The sequence below is a fragment of the Neodiprion lecontei genome, chromosome 2, assembly GCF_021901455.1.
Source record: "Neodiprion lecontei isolate iyNeoLeco1 chromosome 2, iyNeoLeco1.1, whole genome shotgun sequence".
NCBI classification, from domain to species: Eukaryota; Metazoa; Arthropoda; class Insecta; order Hymenoptera; family Diprionidae; genus Neodiprion; species Neodiprion lecontei.
In genome coordinates, this window is record NC_060261.1 from 5,721,818 (window position 1) to 5,744,276 (window position 22,459).

At 37.4% G+C, this 22,459-nt stretch overlaps 2 protein-coding genes across 3 annotated transcripts; one reads left to right on the forward strand and one right to left on the reverse strand.

The window, feature by feature from the left end:
• The first annotated feature begins 260 nt into the window (after positions 1-260).
• Positions 261-12,749, forward strand: LOC107223802 (ATP-dependent DNA helicase Q4). The gene is made up of 10 exons (XM_015663610.2): positions 261-394; positions 6,241-6,445; positions 6,554-8,902; positions 8,979-9,090; positions 9,166-9,965; positions 10,141-10,428; positions 10,522-10,863; positions 10,954-11,116; positions 11,191-11,513; positions 11,636-12,749. Exons 2-10 carry the CDS (start codon positions 6,335-6,337, stop codon positions 11,864-11,866), a joined length of 4,719 nt encoding a protein of 1,572 aa, XP_015519096.2. The 5' UTR covers positions 261-394; positions 6,241-6,334; the 3' UTR covers positions 11,867-12,749.
• On the reverse strand, positions 12,612-21,900 carry LOC107223803. Of its 2 annotated transcripts, none has more exons than XM_015663611.2 (3): positions 21,100-21,900; positions 15,004-15,296; positions 12,612-13,592 (listed from the first exon to the last, which is right to left on the reverse strand). In XM_015663611.2, exons 2-3 carry the CDS (start codon positions 15,178-15,180, stop codon positions 13,173-13,175), a joined length of 597 nt encoding a protein of 198 aa, XP_015519097.1. In that variant the 5' UTR covers positions 15,181-15,296; positions 21,100-21,900; the 3' UTR covers positions 12,612-13,172. The 2 variants fall into 2 exon arrangements, with proteins under 2 accessions (XP_015519097.1, XP_015519098.1); XM_015663612.2 differs by lacking the exon at positions 21,100-21,900 and adding an exon at positions 18,022-18,181.
• Between the last annotated feature and the right edge of the window lie 559 nt (positions 21,901-22,459).

Here is a 22,459-nt window from a genome sequence, read left to right on the forward strand (position 1 = left end):
ATTCGCCATCCCGCTCTGCTTTTGTTTCGATTCGATTCTTCGATATGTTCGAAATCTCACAGCCGCATAGTTGCCAATACTTATATACGAAGTTACGAAAGTCTCACGAGAAATCTGAATTTTGTGAATTCTACGTCTTGCAAATATTACTTGCACATTTCTTCGCTTACACAGTATTGTCACGTCTCAAGGAATTCACTGAATTGTCGGAAGAAACACTTTGTTTGACAAATAGTGATGGATCAAACGATTTATAAAGAATTCACTTACAGCTTCAATCGCAGAATGACCAACATTGCGAATTTAGTGCGAGTTTAACCAAGAATCGAAATGCGTTATCGATAAGAACGAATATTAGAATACTGATCGTTTATTGGCCACAAAAATCTTACAGGTTAGTATCGATCATCCCCCTGACACTCACCACTGCTCGCAGAGATGAGTAGGGAGATCTCCAACGCTCGGCTTTTCGTGATACCAGCTAGGTTGGAGCGTCGACGTGACACCTAGGCGGCCACGCACCGAAGGTGGCCCATTTCCGACCTGACACCTAGGCGGCCATGCACCGAAGGTGGCCCACAATCGTGCATATATAGATATACTCGGTCGCTCGAGCAAGCGGTTGCCAATCGCATCCTTGTCCCCGCTCGCACAAATGTTTCCAGGAATGCAAGAATTGGGATTTTTTTGTTTCAATTATGAATGTCAGCGAATAAAAGTATCTCCAGATTTGATAAATTTTGGATTCAATTAGCGGACGTTGAACCAAAATAATTAACCATTCCCAGCCCGAATGCTTTTTTTTTTTTTTTTTTTTTAATAAATATTATTTTTTTATTGATGTGAAAATATGTGACGCCTGGTGTTCTCGAATATTTGTATACGCAGTCTATGGAAAAATATACGAAGCCAGCTCGATAACATTTATGCAAAATGTGCAATGGGCAAGTGGTTGGAGGAAATTTTTTTTTTCTCGAACTGAATCTTCCAGAGAACCATCAGCGAATTCCAAGCAAGCTCCATAAACATACCGAGCAAACGCGCGATCACGGACGTAGCTGTGGTGTGGCTGAGTGGATACCACATGAGGATGAATTTTCAATGACAGGTTTTTGCGCGAAGTTTTCCTGTATTTAAGTTAATTACTGCTGCCTTTGCTATAATACTGCATTCAAGTCTTAAACAAAACACTAAAAAATTGGTTAACCAATTAATGTAAAACAACATGTTAGATTGAGCTTAAAATTTAAGCCGGAGTTACATAAACTAAGATAATTACAAGTGCAATATTGTAAATTTGAGCATTTATTGTTCATTTAAATAAATATGGTTTCCTCCTCAAAAAAAAAAAAAAAAAAAAACATGAGGATGGAGTGATGCGGGACACGGGTTCGATCGCAGTTCACTCTTTTTTTTTTTTATTTTTAAATTCAATCCCGGCTTTTTTTTTGTATTTTCGGAGAGAAAAAACAAATCAAAGAAAGAAAATTTCGAGAGCCGGTCGATTTTTTCCTTCTTTCCTTTTGCTTTTTTTTTACTGAACCCACCTTTTTTGTAGTGGGGGTAACCCAGAAGAGAACAAATAATTGAAACAATAAAATTCCGAGAGCGAATCGATTTGTTCCCCGTTTTTGGCGCCTCTTTTTTGACAAGGAAAAGTTTTGACAGTAATGTAAAATAGAGATTACTAAACACAAATGTATTGTTTTTTAATAACACCGGCCCACAAACAAAAAAGTGGTCTGTACTTTTGACCGGACCTACCTATCTTTATGTATTTTGACGCGCTGAATCCGAATCTGAAGTCAGTTTTGCCCGTACACCCTCAAAATTTTGAGTAAATTGCAAAAAACCATAAAAATCGCCAAAAATTAGCATTTTTGGTAAGAAAAAAATTTATGGAAGTATAGACCAAGTATGATTTTTATGCATTTTGGTCCGCTAAACCCAAATCTGAAGTTTATTCAACCATAAGCCTTTTAAAATTTAATTGGGCCGGTGTTATTAAAAAACGATACATTTGTTTTTAGAAATCTCTATTTTCCAATACTGTCAAAACTTTTCCTTATTAAAAAAAAAAACGCCCATTTTATATCAGTCTTGACGAGCATTTCTTAAGAAGTTTGAGAAATGCGAGATCGGAACGACAAAATTATTTCAGTAGCAACAATGTATGGACCCCTCTCCTTTTCTGATATTGGTAGCCAGTTAAGAGGCTTCACAGTGTTCAGTTTAGTGCCAGCAGCTCTCGAGGTAGCAAGATGGTAAGTGAATTACATAATTATTTTACATGTGTGGAAAAACCGGCAGGTTTGACGATCGTCTATTTACTTTATAGATTAAGAAGAGAAAAAAAGGGAAGGACCTGTAGTCGTATTTTATACTTTATTTAATTTTCCTTGAATTGTCAGACGTTTTTATTTTTGATTGTATAGGAAGAAGATGTGTGGGGAATTCCATTCTAGTGCCCAAGAATATAGTACACATTTTCGATCATTTTTTCTTTTTGGAAAACATTTTCCTCAATTTCCAAATTTCCTTAATTTTTTGGTATTCAAAATGATTCTTAACAATTTTGCGCACAGGTGGGATTTCTTTAATTATTTTTTCCCTAATCCTGAGGATATTTCCTATCTGAGACCACTGTCAATAGGCGAGATTCCGAATATCATAAAATTACCTTTTTTTCTAATTAAAAAGAAAATCACATAAGGCCACTAAGAACTCGAAATGAAAATCTGAAAAAATTAGAGATGTTTTTTTATATTCTAAGCCATTAACGTAAATAATCCGTTTAACGACCATCCTAATAGATATACATTGTATATAGGGCATTCCGCGTCAAATTTGCAACCCATGTACCTCACCCTCTTCGATTTCGATAATTCTTTAGTATGATGTTAAAACCACGGTTTCAATCAACTTGAAACAGTGTTGGAATTTTTCGCAGATTTCTTTAGCCACCACTGAAATAGAAAAAAATTGTAAAACCAATTCCGAAAAAGCTTCTTTTAAAATTCTGAAGAAATTCACACTAATTTTATAATTAAGAATATTATTTGTAAGTACGACACGATAACGTGATCTCAACATCTACTACTTTTCTAGCAAGTTTTTTTTTCTCATGCCGGAATTGGAGTTTCTATTTATTTGTTCGGTCATAAATTTCTCTATTATTAATGGATTTCAATTTTTCTGAAATTTAGAGGAATGCCAGAAGGCCTGAATACAGTTCATACCATTTCATTCTTTTTTTTTAAGTTATCCAAAGATCCAAGAAAACTAAAAACTTGCTAGAAAAGTAGTAGATATTGAGATCCCGTTATCGTGTCGTGCTTACAAATAATATTCTTAATTATAAAATTAGTGTGAATTTCTTCAGAATTTTAAAAGAAGCTTTTTCGGAATTGGTTTTACAATTTTTTTCTATTTCAGTGGTGGCTAAAGAAATCTGCGAAAAATTCCAACACTGTTTCAAGTCGATTGAAACCGTGGTTTTAACATCATACTAAAGAATTATCGAAATCGAAGAGGGTGAGGTACATGGGTTGCAAATTTGACGCGGAATGCCCTATATACAATGTATATCTATTAGGATGGTCGTTAAACGGATTATTTACGTTAATGGCTTAGAATATAAAAAAACATCTCTAATTTTTTCAGATTTTCATTTCGAGTTCTTAGTGGCCTTATGTGATTTTCTTTTTAATTAGAAAAAAAGGTAATTTTATGATATTCGGAATCTCGCCTATTGACAGTGGTCTCAGATAGGAAATATCCTCAGGATTAGGGAAAAAATAATTAAAGAAATCCCACCTGTGCGCAAAATTGTTAAGAATCGATTTGAATACCAAAAAATTAAGGAAATTTGGAAATTGAGGAAAATGTTTTCCAAAAAGAAAAAATCATCGAAAATGTGTACTATATTCTTGGGCACCAGAATGGAAATCCCCACACATCTTCTTCCTATACAATCAAAAATAAAAACGTCTGACAATTCAAGGAAAATTAAATAAAGTATAAAATACGACTACAGGTCCTTCCCTTTTTGCTCTTCTTAATCTATAAAGTAAATAGATGATCGTCAAACCTGCCGGTTTTTCCATACATGTAAAATAATTATGTAATTCACTTACCATCTTGCTACCTCGAGAGCTGCTGGCACTAAACTGAACACTGTGAAGCCTCTTAACTGGCTGCCAATATCAGAAAAGGAGAGGGGTCCATACATTGTTGCTACTGAAATAATTTTGACGTTCCGATCTCGCATCTCTCAAACTTCTTAAGAAATGCTCGTCAAGACTGATATAAAATGGGCGTTTTTTTTTTAATAAGGAAAAGTTTTGACAGTAATGGAAAATAGAGATTACTAAAAACAAATGTATTGTTTTTTAATAACACCGGCCCAATTAAATTTTAAAAGGCTTATGGTTGAATAAACTTCAGATTTGGGTTTAGCGGACCAAAATGCATAAAAATCATACTTGGTCTATTGTTCCATAAATTTTTTTCTTACCAAAAATGCTAATTTTTGGCGATTTTTATGGTTTTTTGCAATTTACTCAAAATTTTGAGGGTGTACGGGCAAAACTGACTTCAGATTCGGATTCAGCGCGTCAAAATACATAAAGATAGGTAGGTCCGGTCAAAAGTACAGACCACTTTTTTTTTTGTGGGCCGGTGTTATTAAAAAACAATACATTTGCGTTTAGTAATCTCTATTTTCCATTACTGTCAAAACTTTTCCTTGTCAAAAAAGAGGCGCCAAAAACGGGGAACAAATCGATTCGCTCTCGGAATTTTATTGTTTCAATTATTTGTTCTCTTCCGGGTTACCCCCACTACAAAAAAGGTGGGTTCAGTAAAAAAAAAAAGTAAAAGGAAAGAAGGAAAAAATCGACCGGCTCTCGAAATTTTCTTTCTTTGATTTGTTTTTTCTCTCCGAAAATACAAAAAAAAAGCCGGGATTGAATTTAAAAATAAAAAAAAAAAAGAGTGAACTGCGATCGAACCCGTGTCCCGCATCACTCCATCCTCATGTTTTTTTTTTTTTTTTTTTTTGAGGAGGAAACCATATTTATTTAAATGAACAATAAATGCTCAAATTTACAATATTGCACTTGTAATTATCTTAGTTTATGTAACTCCGGCTTAAATTTTAAGCTCAATCTAACATGTTGTTTTACATTAATTGGTTAACCAATTTTTTAGTGTTTTGTTTAAGACTTGAATGCAGTATTATAGCAAAGGCAGCAGTAATTAACTTAAATACAGGAAAACTTCGCGCAAAAACCTGTCATTGAAAATTCATCCTCATGTGGTATCCACTCAGCCACACCACAGCTACGTCCGTGATCGCGCGTTTGCTCGGTATGTTTATGGAGCTTGCTTGGAATTCGCTGATGGTTCTCTGGAAGATTCAGTTCGAGAAAAAAAAAATTTCCTCCAACCACTTGCCCATTGCACATTTTGCATAAATGTTATCGAGCTGGCTTCGTATATTTTTCCATAGACTGCGTATACAAATATTCGAGAACACCAGGCGTCACATATTTTCACATCAATAAAAAAATAATATTTATTAAAAAAAAAAAAAAAAAAAAGTATTCGGGCTGGGAATGGTTAATTATTTTGGTTCAACGTCCGCTAATTGAATCCAAAATTTATCAAATCTGGAGATACTTTTATTCGCTGACATTCATAATTGAAACAAAAAAATCCCAATTCTTGCATTCCTGGAAACATTTGTGCGAGCGGGGACAAGGATGCGATTGGCAACCGCTTGCTCGAGCGACCGAGTATATCTATATATGCACGATTGTGGGCCACCTTCGGTGCATGGCCGCCTAGGTGTCAGGTCGGAAATGGGCCACCTTCGGTGCGTGGCCGCCTAGGTGTCACGTCGACGCTCCAACCTAGCTGGTATCACGAAAAGCCGAGCGTTGGAGATCTCCCTACTCATCTCTGCTGCTCGTATATAGAAAATTGTACGCGTTTTGTCCCCGTTTTTCAGTTGCTCTACAAGGCGCTAGTAGACTTTTGACACGCTCGCTGCCCTCGCTGATCGCGCGCAAGCTTGTTAGACAGCTACTAGCGCCACTAGTGGTGGAGATTGGCGGCAGAATCGAGGGACATTTTGCGAACCACTGTTAGCAGCGTGTGTCAGGGGGCTGGTATCGACAATTCGGCGCGTTAAACTGTCAAATGATAACTGTCTTCACTTTATAATCTACGGTGCAGGCACAGCTGACTAACCCAAAACGTGATGTTGATTTCGATAAGCTGAGCTTATCGGTTGATCTTGAATACAGTGATTTTCAAGCACTGGAACAATATGGATCTCCTAGATGATCGGACGCTCAAAAACAAATATCAAAAGTCAAAACTGAGGGTAAAACTATGGGAAAGTGACTTTATGGAAAAATATGGACGGAAACCTAACAAGGTGCGTAAACTCAAAGTTTTCAACGTATTATGATCTCAATCGAAGCTGTTAATTTTTTACTCCTCGTTTCCAAGCATCTTGAACTAACCTTTAATATGTTATTCACAGAACGACATCAAGGATGCAGACGTGACCATAAGAGACGCATACAAAATGTACTGGAAGTTGAAAACTCGAGCCTTAGAGGCGACCCTGACAGACATAACATTCTCCGATGATATCCAAGCCAATATATCGACCACTTCAACGTTGAACACAGCTGCTGTAGAAAACGATTGCAATAAGCATAATACCCCACAGTCCGATACGCGCGATTCAGAAAATCTTAAACCAGAGTCTGTCCCAGCGATGAAAAACAGCGAATTCGAGGCAGTGCCTTTCGCGGAGGGATTAAATCCTGATGGTGCATGGGGCGATCATTTGAACAAGAAAAAGCTGCCTACGCCAAAAAAGAAACAAAATTTACTTGTCGGTAGATCGTCTTCGTTTCAATTGTCCCAAAAAATGTTCAATAGTACTAGTTTCACCAAAAGAAATCCTAGAAAGTCGCTGTCGATGGTCAAATCCAAGAGCAGATCGGAATTGGAAAACAGTAACACATCCTTAACTTCTCTGAAAGACGGTACTGCAAATAAGGCAGAGGATGGATTTGACCCAAGTGACATTTTCAAGCCGATGTTTGGGGACAAGATGAAAGTTGTTCAGGCTGAAAATAAAGTAGTCACCCAGTCTGTGAGTGCCATTCGTCAGCTGATAGATGGCAAGACGATCAATGTTTGTAGGAAACTAGACGCCGGATGGATAGATAGATGCTCAAAGCAGAATAATCTTGAACCCCTCTCAGGAAACATGAATAGATTGTCCGGGACCAGTGATTCTGGAGTTGAATCGTTGGAGGCAAGCTTGTATTCGCCTTATTACTCAACTTCTGTAACTAGCTCGCAAACTCCGCAGTCTTTTTCAGATGAAGAAGATTTCATATGTAACAGTGATTCGGAAGGGGAACGTAAAAACAAACGTATCAGAAACAAAAGGAAAAGTTACAATGCTGCAGAAAGCCAGATGGCTAAACGGCCCTGCATTGATTCTTATCAGGCAAATTCCCAAGATTTTACAACACCCGAAGACCCATCACAAAATCTTTCTCACTCTGAGAGACCTGCCGACGTTGTGAAAATTGATGCAAAACAAGAATTGATTACAAGAACTGATGAATCAGGAGTGCGTAAAACGAACAAAGAGGATATTATCGATGTCACAAGACCTTCACCTGCTGATGAAAAAAATAAATCCTTAGTTGTTGAGACCGAAGATCCTCCACCTGAGAATTCTTTGCCAGAAAATCCTCCTTTATTAAATAGACAAACCAGAGGAAAAGTTTATAGAAATATTAAGCATAATGTTGTCAATGATACAGAAACTGTAGACAATGATGTAAAAGATCAGAAGAAAATAGTTGGTAAACCAAGGAGAACACGAGTAGTACATAGTGTAAGAAAGCAGCCGACAAGAAGCGTTAAGAAAAAAAATGATGAAACTGATTCGGAGGATGAAAATATAGGAAATCATAGAGAAACTGCAGATGATGATGTAGAAGAAGAAAAGGAGATTGTTAGAAAGCCAAGGAGGACACAAGCAGTACGGGGTGCCAGAAAACAGCTGACAAGAAACAGTAAGAAAAAAATTGATGAAACTGATTCAGTGGATGAAAATGTGCGAGAAACTCCAATTTATGGAGTAGAGACAGTTAATGCAGTGCCTCGATTCTCCTTACCAACAGTTGAGAGCGGAGATTTAGTTGCCGATTTCTCACAAATTATTGCGAATGAAGATTCGAAAAATGAAAAGAACTCCAGTACGGGCATAAAATTGAAAAAAAAGTTAACAGATAAGGAAAAGTTGGAACAGAAAGTAGCAGCTGGAAATATAAACGAAAACTTTGTGAGAATAAATTTGAAAAAGAAGGTATTTGTCCGTGGAAAGAAGACAATGACCTTTCAGAAGTACAAAAAAAATCAGTGGAAGCAAAAGAAGAAAGAGCTGGCATCTGGGGAAGGTGGCTTGGACTTGGCTGACTTGGTTGAGAAGAAAGGAGTCTTAACTTGCTTCAAATGCGGCGATATCGGACATTTTTCAAAAGAATGTAGATCACTGAAATCCGCCGATCTCTTGCCACTGGCTGCTGATGAAGAGCCATCTGAATATCCGACGCTTGAAGAAGCAGCTAAGATGGCAAACGAAGCTGTTCTTGGCGCGCACAGAAACAGACTGAATCTTATCCCGCAAACTGCTTCTCGACCCATCGACACAACGATACCGAAAGAGAAAGTAGATGGAAATGATGTACCAAATGATTCAGAAGAACTTGAAGCAGTTCTGTTTAACGACGAAAACCTCACCGATAACTTGGACGATCTTGATTTCGAGGAGGATCTTGAATACCAAGAACCGAAAACTGTAAGTCAGGCACTTCATTTCTAACTTCCGAGCAAAAAATGATGGGGAAGTCGTAAAAATATGCTCATTTTTCCAGCACGTCCCTTCAAGCCACAAGGTACCCGAGCACTTGCTGGCACAACTGCTTCGTCCAGAAGTGGGACCTGTAAAACCTTTGTATCCCATGGGGTCGATCGACGAGCCCAGTGGTAACATTTTTGTTTTTTCTTCAGACAACCATTTATCGAACTGTATGTTTGCTTAACTGCTGTTTGATTTTTCAGTAACGCCAAATGAAGTGTTAGACGCATTAAAGAAGTTTGGCCATGAGAGCTTCAGACCTGGTCAAGAGAAAGCTGTGATGAGAATATTGACAGGCCAGTCTACTTTAGTCACTCTGTCGACTGGGTCCGGAAAAAGTTTGTGCTACCAGCTCCCTGCTTATCTTTATGCCAAGCATTCGCCGTGCATCACCCTGGTCATATCTCCACTGGTATCTTTGATGGATGACCAGGTAACCGGTGTTCCAAAGTTCCTGTCCGCGGCCTGCCTTCACACTGCGATGGGGGCAAAGCAACGTACAAAAGTAATGGACATGGTTAAGGAGGGAACCCTAAATATTCTTCTCGTCTCTCCGGAGGCTGTCGTTGCTGGCGAAAAATCGACAGGCTTTGGCGCCTTGTTGAGGCAGCTTCCTCCCATTGCTTTTGCTTGCATTGACGAAGCTCATTGCATATCTCAGTGGTCGCACAATTTCCGACCGTCTTATCTGATGGTTAGCAAAGTATTGAGAGAAAAGTTAGGTGTTAAAACTGTCTTGGGTCTCACTGCCACAGCCACAAAATCAACAGCCGAGAGTATTGTGAATCATTTGAGAATTCCAGACGGTATGGCTGGAGTCATTTCCGATACCCCCTTGCCCCGAAACTTGACATTGACTGTATCGAAAGATGCTTATCGAGATCGTGCACTAGTGGCTCTCCTGGAAAGCGGCCGTTTCAAAGATTTGGATTCTATAATTGTTTACTGCACTCGCCGAGACGAGTGTGTCAGACTCGCTGCACTATTGAGAACATCCTTATTTGTGAGTACATATTCAGGTATTATACATATCATAAAAGTAAATATTTCGAAAAAATAAGTTGAAAATTTATTTAGTCTATCCCACTTCAAGACACTCATTCCTTGTTAGATTCTGTGAGGAATAATATCAATCATCAAAATTCTCTGCAAATACCTAGTAAATTGTTCTTCAACAGAATCCCAAACGACATTCAAGAGCCGATGAAAAAGTATCTGCCATAGCAGAAGCCTACCATGCAGGCTTGTCTGCTAGTCGGCGCAAGGTTGTACAAAAAGCTTTCATGAACGGAGAAACTAGGATTGTGGTTGCTACAGTTGCCTTTGGAATGGGTATCAATAAGCCCGACATCAGGGCAGTTATTCATTTCAACATGCCTTCAAGTTTTGAGGGATACGTACAGGAGGTTGGACGTTCCGGGAGGGATGGTCTCCCAGCCCATTGCCACCTGTTCATAAGCTCACAGGTGAGAAACTTTACTGACTGTTGAATCGAGCACTTCTTTAAGCACACTTTTTTTTTTAGGCGCATCTTTTTCACTTTATTTATCTCTTTTCAGGAAGCAGCTGATAAGTCTGAGCTACGTCGTCACATCTACGCCAACGGTGTTGACAGACACATGGTTAGGCGTTTGTTACAGAAAGTATTTGTTCCTTGTTCTTGCACGAAAACTGGCTCTAAGTATAGTCAAGTGAACAAAAGATGTCCTGGACACGAAGTCGCGATACCTGTAGACGAAACTGTAAAGCTATTGGACATTCCTCAAGAAATTATCTCTACTCTACTTTGCTACCTGGAACTTCATCCAAAAAAATTCATCACCTCTTTACCATCAGTTTACGTTAACGCCAAAGTAACAAGCTACGCCGGTCCCAACGCACTGAAAGCTGCTGCTCAATCTGTAAGGAAAAATTAGAACTTGACTAGCATCTGATTTAAATTGTGATCTGTGAGGTAGCAAACTTCTAAGATTTAACATTTCTGTTACTAGTCAGCACCACTGGCCATGGCGATTGCTCTAGATCTACAGCGAGGTAAATCTCATGATGACAGCTCAATCATAGAGTTTCCGGTCGTTGATGTCGCAGCTGCTATTGGATGGGACAGTGGAGTAGTCAAAGGTCACTTGAAGGATCTCGAGTGGAAAACCACAGGTATTTTCACAATATTTCCGTTACTCCTCTCCTTATAAAGATCGATTACATTCTTGTTGCACGTATTGTGACAGACACGGGCGGCTGGAAACGGAGCGCGATATCGGTAACATTCGACACGCTCGGCTTCAGAGTAAAAGCACCAGGAGATCTTTCAAATGCAGAGTTGGATGAAGCTCTAGATGCGTTAGCTGATCGTGCAATGAATCAGCAGCGCACGAGCCTTTGTCAGCTGGAGTCAATATACTCTGCGTTAACAGAAGTTGGCGTAGATTCTGTGAGGCAATGTCAAGAACTCACTGAAGAACTAACGATTAAGTCTGATACTCTAAAGACGACAATCAGGAGTTACTTCCAGTCGGAAAATCCCATGGAAAATACAGACTTGACACTTGAGGTGTGTTTACAACTTTTATTCAATCACACTTGTCACGATTATCTTTTAACATATTATAAAACATGTACGAATATTTTTCCAGATACTATCAAATTTATTTCATGTGCATTTCAAATTCGCAGACAAAGCTGCTTAACGAAGACCAGATTGCAAGTGACGTTCGCAGCCTGGTCCAATGTTATAGGGACAATAATTTTACGGGGCGAGCGGTTGCTCGGATTTTCCACGGGATTCAAAGCCCCAATTATCCAGCTATGGTATGGTCTCGCTGCCGCTTTTGGAGAGCTCATCTCGCCTCGAATTTCGAGCTCATTTGTCAAGTAGCTACACGTGAGATTTTAGCAATGCGATAGCACGCGTGCACGCAAAATCTACAATTGTAATTAGTTATCACTCTACGATCTGTCAGTATCGAACGACTTGCGAATGACTGGTACATTTTATAACTTATTTAATTTCCTAATTTATTATCTCGCGATCATAAAATCAGAGGGTGTAGCAATAGTGATCACAAAGGGTTCGCTCGTTACCTCTGGTTTGTTATTTGAAAACTTGACAAATTCGGAACGAGTTTGACTGAATTTATTACTTGCGTATTCAGCCCTCTACAAAGTAATTTGAGAACATGAGATTTTTATCTCTTTAGTCAATTGAAGTGGTAATATGGCATACATTGTGAAACGAACGCTGGTCTACCGAAATATCAGCATGTTTTGTTATCTGGTGCCTTTTGCCGGTAGACCTGTGTATTTATGTACAAATTTTTAAAACCTCGCGGTTAATAGCAGTATCTGTATATTTTAATACGTATAGAATAGAATTACATTTAAATATTTGAGTTGCTAATAAAATGGGATGCGAACTACACGAACAATTTTACGCGTGTATTTTTTTCTATGCACCCGAGCAAATTGAATAACAATTTAAAATAAGGAGTGGTTGAACTTTTGCACGCGTTACACAGCAATTCGGAGAAACTGGAAGAAAAAATTGCATACACGAAGACTATAATTGTATATTTTCTAATATCTATTATACGCTAGACGAAAAGTTGTATTTATTACTAGAAAAAAGGCACAAAAAACAAGTAGGCAAGACTAAAGTCAAAGATCATGGCTATATTGAATTATTTACAATTTCGTCAGGTTGCATTGAATTCTAAAGCATGTCGTTTTCATAGCTGTGCAGAACCTCATTCGCTCGTCGGCCTCACGTAATCTACACAAATTACATATATGCCTGCGTAAAAAAAGAAATTCATTATGTACATCAATCACATGTTATACAAAAGCGTAAAAATAGTTGGATTCGACTATTTATCGCACTCGTTAAACCGAGCAGGACTTATTATTTACGTTGAATATAAGTTCCAAATCCGATAGTATAGCTAACAGTGTTGATAAAAAGCACGCAACTTTTTACCGGAACAACTTGTTCAAGTACGGAACTTACGTAAAACATTTTCCGATCTTTCGAGACGCTCGCGGGGTCCAACATAAGTGTTGAACTGATATATGTATACACATAATTTCATATGTACGTACCGCGTACACATGTATATATACATATGAATATCATTAATATATGTACGTATGCAGGAAAACATTGTTTTGATGGGATTCTTTTCTGTTTAACGATTACTCAGGTGGCTAGGGTCAATCAGGTAACGACTCTCTTCATGTAATTGCACTGTCGTAAAAATTTCCCTGCTCGTATCTCCTGCATTTTTCCCACCCTATCCATGCACGTTTCGCTTTGGCACAATGCGCAAAATTCCGAAGTGATGGAATGAAACGGAGATCTGAAATAGACGTCCGCATTTTTGAGGTGTTTGTTCTTGTGGTGGGCCCACACGTGAAGAAACACTTCTAGGCACATCAGTATCGCGATTACCCAACGAAAATAAAATACTAGGGGTATAAGTAGCATTGTTGGATTCGTTTGGCCGAATGGTTCGCTTCGCCTTAGAACCCGTTTTACTACTCGTGAACATTCGTGATTATCTTGATGTATGTGATCTGCTGTTCGTTCCTCCTCCTCCTCCTCTCCGCTATCTTGCCTCTGTAGTGCACGAGGTATCTGGAAAATTACAAGGTACACCTTATCATTATCATCACTATTATTGTCATCTTCATAATCGTTTTTTTATCTGCAAATATGTGCTACGCAATTTCTGCACAGTCAATTTATTGTCGTGGCGTCTATTTTTGGACTCAATTCCATATCCCGTCATTATCGCTACTGGTATTAATAACGAGTTACCTATCAGGATATGTATGTGTGCTTGTAATATATTATGTAAATTTAACAAGTATCAATCACGTATAAAATAAGGATGTTGTATCTTATTATTCTCTCTATCTCTCTCTCTCCAAATGATGATGCAAGTATTGCAACATCATTCAATGCGATCGTTCTGTTATTCACGCCGACATATTGTGGTGCAATATTTCACGCATGATTAAAAACTTTTGCTATCCACTCTTATAGGTTTGTTTTCGAATTCGACGCAAACCGTCCGTATTTCAATTTTGAAACAAATGCCTCCTAGCCGTTTCTTCTTTAATCACGTCGCCAACGTCGACGTATTCACTCTTGAATTTTTATTAATTTTTTTTTACATACTAACTCTTCACGCAACACGACCAGCTGTCGTAATTATGAGTTTCGCACGATGTGTGGTGAACACCGTCATAATGGAATAACCACACGAAGACATAAAGTCGGTGTTAATAAATAAAATTATCGGAATGAAACGCAGGAAGTGCATAAGCGTGTAACATCTGAAAATTTACGAATATGGATGTATGTATGTACTTGGATTGGGGGGGGTTTTGCTTGGATGGTCTAAAATCATACCTATATTTAGCATTTTGTTTTTTTTAACAAAATGAAAACCCTTACAACAATTTGAATTCGAGGAATTTATTATTTATAGTTTAAGAAAAAAAATGTACAATTTTTTCATTGAAATTAATAGCAAAATGCCGGCATGACGAATATAAGTAGCGAACGACCACGTTGTCAATCCAGTGACGAAGATTCCTAGCTCAATTTTTATCAAAACGACTGAAATTTTGACACAATCTTTAAAACTTGTCTATCGATGCGAGCTTGTGGTTAGATTTTTGAATTTCGAGTCCAACATTTTTTAACAAAAATATTTTTCAACGTTTGGGATACGAGCTCGAACCTGAAAAGGTGTTTTTGAGTCGACAAAATTTTTCCATATGTGTTCCAAGTTGGACAGTGATGTCAGGAGATGCGCCACCGCAAAAACCATCAAGTTTCGATTCGTTCGCTACTTATACGCGCCATGCCGCCATTTTGTTGTCAATCTGAATGAAAAAGTTCTAAAATGTTCCTGAAACTATAAACAATAAAGCCCTCAAACTCAAATTGCTCAAGTTCTAATGATAACTTGCATTTTCATAAGAAATAACAGACTTTGACTTCTTACAGGAACAATCTTTCCTCAACTTTTACCTACCTGGAAGGGAACCCGTCGGCGAACAATTCGACCGTTTCCAGGGTCTTCCTCAGGTTCCCCAGTTTCGAGATTATTGTTTTCGGGATCGGTGAAGTTTAGAGTCAGCGACTGGCCGGCTCCTCGCAGCGCCACGCTTTCGAGGCTTTCCCCTGTTTCTTCGTCTACGAAAACGTCCATTCTTAAAGCTCTGCTTTTGCGCTCGTAAGCTCGACAGACACCAAGTCCGCCTTGCGAGTCTCGACAAAGCCTCCGGGGTCGCTGGGGTCACTTCCCGGAAACTGGCTCGCGGTATGCTAATGAAAGAAATTATAATTACACACATGAGATGGACGGATGGCTGGTCGACGACTGCTGTCGGACTTTGTACGGAAAGAAACGAGAATTCCTGAGAAAAGATCACGAATCAGCGGATGTCTGCGTGGAAAAAAATTTAAGATAGATTTTACATTTGTCGTGGGGAATATATATGGACAACACTTTTTCCAGTCAAATCTACGTATCGATTGTGATGGATCTACCTAAAAGCATATCGTAACTCTTACCATTGGTTTTGTAACTCTTATTATCGGATTTGTAAATTGTTTTACCCACATGAGATTCACCACATGAGATGTAAACTTTACAATATTTTTCTGACCGTGTGCTCCCTGTTTTCTTAACCGACCTCATTTCTACCATTCTTTTTTTTCCGATTATACTTATGTGGCGGGAAACTGTAAAAATTCTACCATCGTACGTCAAAACGTTGATAATATCGAGATTATCAGTTTATACTTTCATCAAAGTATTTCTCGTTTCTTTTGCAAAATTGCAGTTCGTTTTATTCGACGATTTGTGCTCACTTAGCCAATTATTGTTGTAAAATTCTAGACGGTCAAACCGATTATAATACCGCAAATTACTGTAAAAATTCGATCACGAAAGAAAAATTGACATCTTTTGAAAAACTACAGTAGAGCAAGTGTTGAAAATAAATCACCGTTATAACGAATCTTCCTTTTATCTGCGAGTCGAATTTTTATAATCCGACGCAGACTTTTCTAACAAAAATCAATCAATCGATCGATCATTATGAAACAATTTCAGTTGTTAAAAAAAAAAGATTAGACAATTTTTCAAAGTCAAACTTCTCAAGGAAATCGATATTATCCCAGTGATATAAAAATCCGTTGATTCTATACTTGAACGTTGAAAAATAATCGTCAAACCGCGGACGAATAGACTAATCGTAACGACCTTCCGAAAATTTTAATTCTTGTAGCGTAATAGGAGAAAAAAAAAAAACAGTTATCACGTGATTCTTAATCGTATTCGGTACCTGCTCCCATTTGTTCAATCGCGACAATGAATTACAATCAGCTTGGTATCGCACAATCGGTATTCTTTTAAATTTCATTGCTATAAACGAGCTATTATTGGCCTGCATTTGTGACGTCGAATAAAGTCTCGGCTTCTGACTATGAGACAAGTTAATTCAAAGACTTTGAAACGTGTATACGTCACATATATTTCCTTCGAAGATACCTTGATTATAATTTACCGCAGTGGCGTTATACACACATATATCATAACATGGTCCGTTTGTTAATTATTATACCCCGTCGGTTTCTTGCGTGATCTACGTAACACAACCAACAGCTATCAATTGAAATTTTAATCTCTTATTCTTTTCCCCTGCCATCAAACACGTGCTCACTTGTCTGTTATAGATTGTCGATGCAGGTAACACGTTAAAAATTGAGATGAGCGAGGGTCAAAACTTAACGATAACCACTGGGCAAAAAAAATAATCGATGCATCGATTAATCGAGTAATCGATCATTTCGTATTTTTTGAATCTGTGCATTTGAAACTGAAATTTCGTAAATTTCAGTATATGGTCTTAGTGGGGGAAAATTTTTTTGTTGATTTATAGTTTAGTTCGCAACATTTGTCAATTTCAGATAAAAATATTCATTTATCTTACAATTATTATATTAAATAGGTACTAATTAAGTAACGCAATGATAATAATTGATACTCCAATCGCACAAATTAATATTGCATTGCATCGTTGATGGGAGTGAAAAACAAAAACCGATTGCGAGGAAAATAATCGATTAATTTTGGTCATTCTTAGGGTCCGTCGGCGAAATTATATTTCAACATAGTTATACATAAATTCGCACGATATAAATATACAAAGGTAAGGAATATAACGTTCACACGGGAAGCTGGCCAATTAACCTTGGCAAGGAACTTGACTTGGGTTTCTTTTCTGCGCGGTAAAAGTAAACTGTACAGTAGCATATATTACAAAAGGATGATTACCATCTTTTCCGAGTCTATCAAACATACAATTAAAATGTACGCGATTGATTTTATTGACGTTTGAAATTTTCCCGGTACATGAGCACATCATCATTCGCGTTCAGGTAGACAGGCGAGAAGAAAAAAAAAACATCTGAGTGACTATGAAAACGATAAAATTTCACAAGTATGTATGTACAATTATTGTAACAGCTAATCAGTACCATTATAACAATAAAATGGTTGATTGCGGGAGACAAGAGATTCAGAGTGATTATAAATCACATTAGACCTTTGCACGTGAAGAAATAATGGAGATATAGAAATTTTACGAGTATCACGTAAATAAAATCGTGACCGTTATAAATTTTGAATAAAAAAAAGAAACGAAGGAAATAAAGATAGGTAGAAATCTCTGCAAATTGTCGCACAATTCGAATTACATTACAAATATATAACTATAACAAATTGAAAACTAATCGTATTGAAGTTAGTAACGTTATCGTAACGATTTCATGCGGAAGAAAAATCGGTTATTTCGATATTTTGGAATTGCTCTGAATTTCTTTGAACCGTAATAAAACGAAACACACCTATATTTCGTAATGCTAGTTCATGAAAAAATCATTGTAAAATTGAGAAAATAATAATTTTTTTCCCCCAAAGTTTCGTTACGGTAACGTTACTAAAACTTCAATCTCGTTAAACACTAGGGAATTATCGAAATACCGTAGCTCCTGCAGCTGGGAACAGAGAATCAATCGCTGCGTAATCCTTGTCGTTGGTTACGAATTTTTCGCATTAAACAGAAACATCGCATAAGTGAATAATATATAAAAAAAAAAAGAAAGAAAAAAGAAAAGAAAAGTAGAAATTTCCACGAAATACAAAAATGGCGGATTATAGAAAGTCGGGCGTCAATATCACACCGAGGAACTTTTACACTGACTGCTGACCTTAACGGAGTTGATGCGATGACTGTAACCGGCGCTGCCTTTGTTTTTTCCCACTTTGCGTCGCCTTTCTGCGTCTCGTGTGCGTTAGTTTTAATGTGCATACGTATTGCACCGCGAGGAAATATACACGCTGAAGAAAATTAATCTTCCCGCGAAGATTTGTCACTGCGAGAAATTATTGTGACAATATTTTAAGTATAATATTAATAATGCACGCGATGCGGTCAGCGGTGTGATTCTACGTAGTAAACTTCTTCCTCTGATTCTTCCTGCTCGCAACAGTTGCAGAATGCGAACCCGCAACGTCTGCAAGAGTTCGCTAAGCAGTAGCAAAACGCTTCTAATATGCAACACATCGTCGTAAACTAAAACACCTCGTAACTAACTGTCCGCAAATTTTTAATCATTTATTTTTCTACAAACATTTTTTTTTTTTTTTTATTTCATTTGAATTTATCACCACAATGTTTCTTATGTGTACCGTAAGTTCTCGTTTTGCGACGTGGAGAGATGAATTTATCGATAGATGAAAGTACCACATCCAAGTTCGAGAAATATTCAATCGATTCACGATATTTTACATTGTACGATCGGCACGTTTATACGCGGTGACAAAAAAAAAAAGGAAAATACACAAAATTGTGTCGTGTACAGATATTTTGTTATCAGGCTTGAAGACGCTCAAATCGAAGTGGCGTAAGGTGTTGTAAGTTTGTTGTGCCTGCTCTGAAAAAATTGCGACTTTTCATATTAGATGTATAAATTATACGGGCTCGATAATCTGAACCGTATAACCGGTTCGAATAATATACAATACTTGTGTATATAATACAAGTATAATTTCGCCCATCGAGAAAAAAAAATAAAATAAAATGAAATAGAAAAACATTTTTATTATATTATGTTTAGAGTATTTTTGCGTGTTGCCTGTAATAATATTCTTTCTATAATAAAATACATACCTATGTAATATACGCGTATAAGTTTACGATGTTCGTGCCATTTTAAACGTATGGCAGAGACTCGAATCCACGAAAAAACATCTACGCCCGCAAAGAGCCATTTATATTTATATTTCTTCATGGTGATCGTACACGGTATATAAAAACGTTTGGGTTAATGATTTCCCTGAAAATACCTCAACTCATCAGCAAACAATTACGTGCACTATATGCTCGTCATTGTATTATTATACTGCGTGCAGTACGGTGCGATACCTGTATATGTAACACAATTTCTGTATATAACGTACATGTGTGTGTGTATATATATATTTTTTATACGTATATATGTATATGTGTATATATAATATCGATTAAATTTCAAAATTCGCACCTACGCTGTACATACACGATGATGGATTCATACATACGACATGAGCTATACGAATGGCGCGAACATTTTATATCATCTTGTAATAAAACATTCTATCTACCTGCGAATAATCGCTGTTAATTATACGTCTATACGGAAACGAATGTGTTATGTATAACATACCTACGCAAATGGTCGTATAATATATACTTATAATTAATCGCCGACGTGACAAGAGGTGGAAATAATTGTAAAATTGTACGGAAAAAAGATTCCACTTGACATACGGTGGTAATGCATATATAGATACACCGTTAGCATATCATCAAGTATGCTGCAATATATTATGTATATCGTGTTATTGTGGGATTTTATTTCCATAATCACGGGTGCAGTTTTTGCCTTACAGGCAATTGTGAAATATGCCTATGTTATAGAGGTATTGATACCGATAGTCATTACACTATACCGGTACCTACGTGTGAGGTACAAAATAGTATATTGTGTAACGAGCAGGCAAACTTGGTCCTCTAGGGCCGAGCGTAAGTTTTCAATATGAGTCGTAGGTGTCGAGACGAAGACGAATATTGAAAATGCGCGAGGCGAAAAGACCGTCGCCTCCTTATTGCACACGATTCTTTATATAACAAGAGTACGTTACGCGTTTTTTCATGAAGCGCGAAATTGAGGTTAGGATTGCGTGAAGTCAAATTTGTTCGCTAAAGCGCCTGCGCGCAGTGCAGAAAAGAACACTTTTAACTCCTAGGACTTAAAATTGGTCTTTTCTTTACTCCGGTTAAACGCATTCGCAGCCTCACTCAACAGTTATAGAAACGGGTACTTTGTGTACGGAGAACACGTATGGAAAAACGCGTGAAACATGCTCGCGTTATATAAACATATTTTATAAAATAGATAAGGAGGCGCAGAGCTCTCTCTGATACTCGTATGAATTCAAATTTGACATCCTCGCAAGGTCGGTTTGGTAATGAAATCTCAACGTTGTTTTAATGCCTGTAATATAGTCGCGCAGATGGAATTATACTACACGATTCCACGACGCATCCGTACAACGGTAAATCATTGAGAAAAATACTAAAATTTGTCCGCACCATTATCGTCCAATGCACCTGACACAACGAACTGCAGATAATAACGGAATATACCTTATCGTACGAGTTGCACGTGCGATGTTCAAATATGTGTATTAAACGGTTATACCTGCAATAAAAATTAACTGTTTGTCGTTGTCAAATAGAGAAACGCACACACACACACATGCACATAAACGTTGTGATAATTATTGAATTTCAATTTGCTGCCGAGTTTAATTCAGAATTATTGATAACGACAATAGAGATAATCGCGCGTAAAGTCAGCGACTTGAACACCTGCGATGTATTCACGACTTCTTGCGAAATTAGTTGGTAGAAAAAAAAAAAAAAAAATTAAATAATTAAAAATAATAACTAATCGCCGTCACGTAACGAATATGTGAAAATCGATGTACAAAACGCAGAACAAAGCGTAATCTTACCTGACTGTGAAATGAACCCGGATCACTGCAGAACTTGCATGTAACCGACTCGATTTTATTTGCCACGAATTATTTATTCTTCCAATTTAAAACGATGTAAAACAATGGCGACTCACGTTCGCATCACCTCAGATTTGTTTATTTGTTTATTTATTTATTTTTACAGTTTTAGGCGAACGTATAATTAGAATAAAAATAGAGCATTGCACAACGGTAAAACTACATATGCGAGTATTGTCTTTTGTTGCACAAGATATTCGTCAATGTTCATTGAATTTGATAACGCTGTCGGAGGTAAAATTTTCAAATTACTTATAAAAACTAACTAATTAACGAAACGCGACACATTTCTACGAAAAAAGCTAACAATGCTATCGGGAATCTGAATCCTCGATTAAATATAATTAGCTGTCACTTCGGACGTACCGTCGGGCTCCGAATACCGAGCGACAATGCCTTCGGCCAACGGCGTGCAAATATATCGTCATTCTTCCCCAACCTTGACACTTCCGAAGATTTGCACTCGCGCATATACACCTGTTAATATCATATGTATGTATGTGGAAACTTGGGTACCTGCTTCACACAGTGTGTGTGTGTGTCAGGTGTCAGTTATACCAAAGATAAAAGGTAATCTTTTCGTATTTTTCGGCAACGCAGTCATTTTTGGACGAGTATAATGTAGGTGTATGTGTGTGATAAATTATATCGGTAGACGATTAGATCTCCTACAACTTCAAGATATAATTACAATAACAATAATAATAATAATAATAAGTTCTAACAACGATGAATTACATAACTTATGAACTGGTACAGGTACGTACTTACACAATGCATAAATGATTAATTATTGACAGCCACGTAAAAATCAAATGGTAAAAAGTAACGGCGCATAATAGAGAGCCGAGAAATTGACTGATCGTATCTTGATTACGCTTACTTAAAAACTTGGCGTAAATTCTATACAAAGAAACACACGTACGCAAAATGATTGTTGCGTAATGCGTATAGTTACGCCGTCGTTCTATTGCGATTAATGCGTAAAAAGATCTCCTTGGCCATTTCCATACTCTTTGCCGCGTGTACTCAATTATTTTCACCGTGTTTACAATTTGACATTGAGAATACTACCAGACGATACAGGTTTGTGTAAACAATATTTCTCCTTGTACTCAGTTTTACGCAATTGTCAATTAATTAACGAATATCCCTGAACTTAAATATCTATATCGAAATATCGTAGAATCGGACGAGGTAGTAAGATTTTTAGAACAAACTGGTAGACGCTTTGATTATTCAAGAATTTATCAGAATAGCGGAATTGTTTAGGTAAGATAGTCGTCCGTTTTATTATCAA

Bases quoted from the DNA above. Each gene is read 5' to 3' on its own strand.
- LOC107223802 (XM_015663610.2), top strand. From the start codon at position 6,335: ATGGATCTCCTAGATGATCGGACGCTCAAAAACAAATATCAAAAGTCA. The intron at 9,091-9,165 runs GTAACATTTTTG...TTGATTTTTCAG, and splicing joins GTCGATCGACGAGCCCAGTG to TAACGCCAAATGAAGTGTTA. The intron at 10,864-10,953 runs GTAAGGAAAAAT...TTCTGTTACTAG, and splicing joins TGAAAGCTGCTGCTCAATCT to TCAGCACCACTGGCCATGGC.
- LOC107223803 (XM_015663611.2), bottom strand. From the start codon at position 15,180: ATGGACGTTTTCGTAGACGAAGAAACAGGGGAAAGCCTCGAAAGCGTG. The intron at 13,593-15,003 runs GTAGGTAAAAGT...GTAATTTTCCAG, and splicing joins GCCGACGGGTTCCCTTCCAG to ATACCTCGTGCACTACAGAG.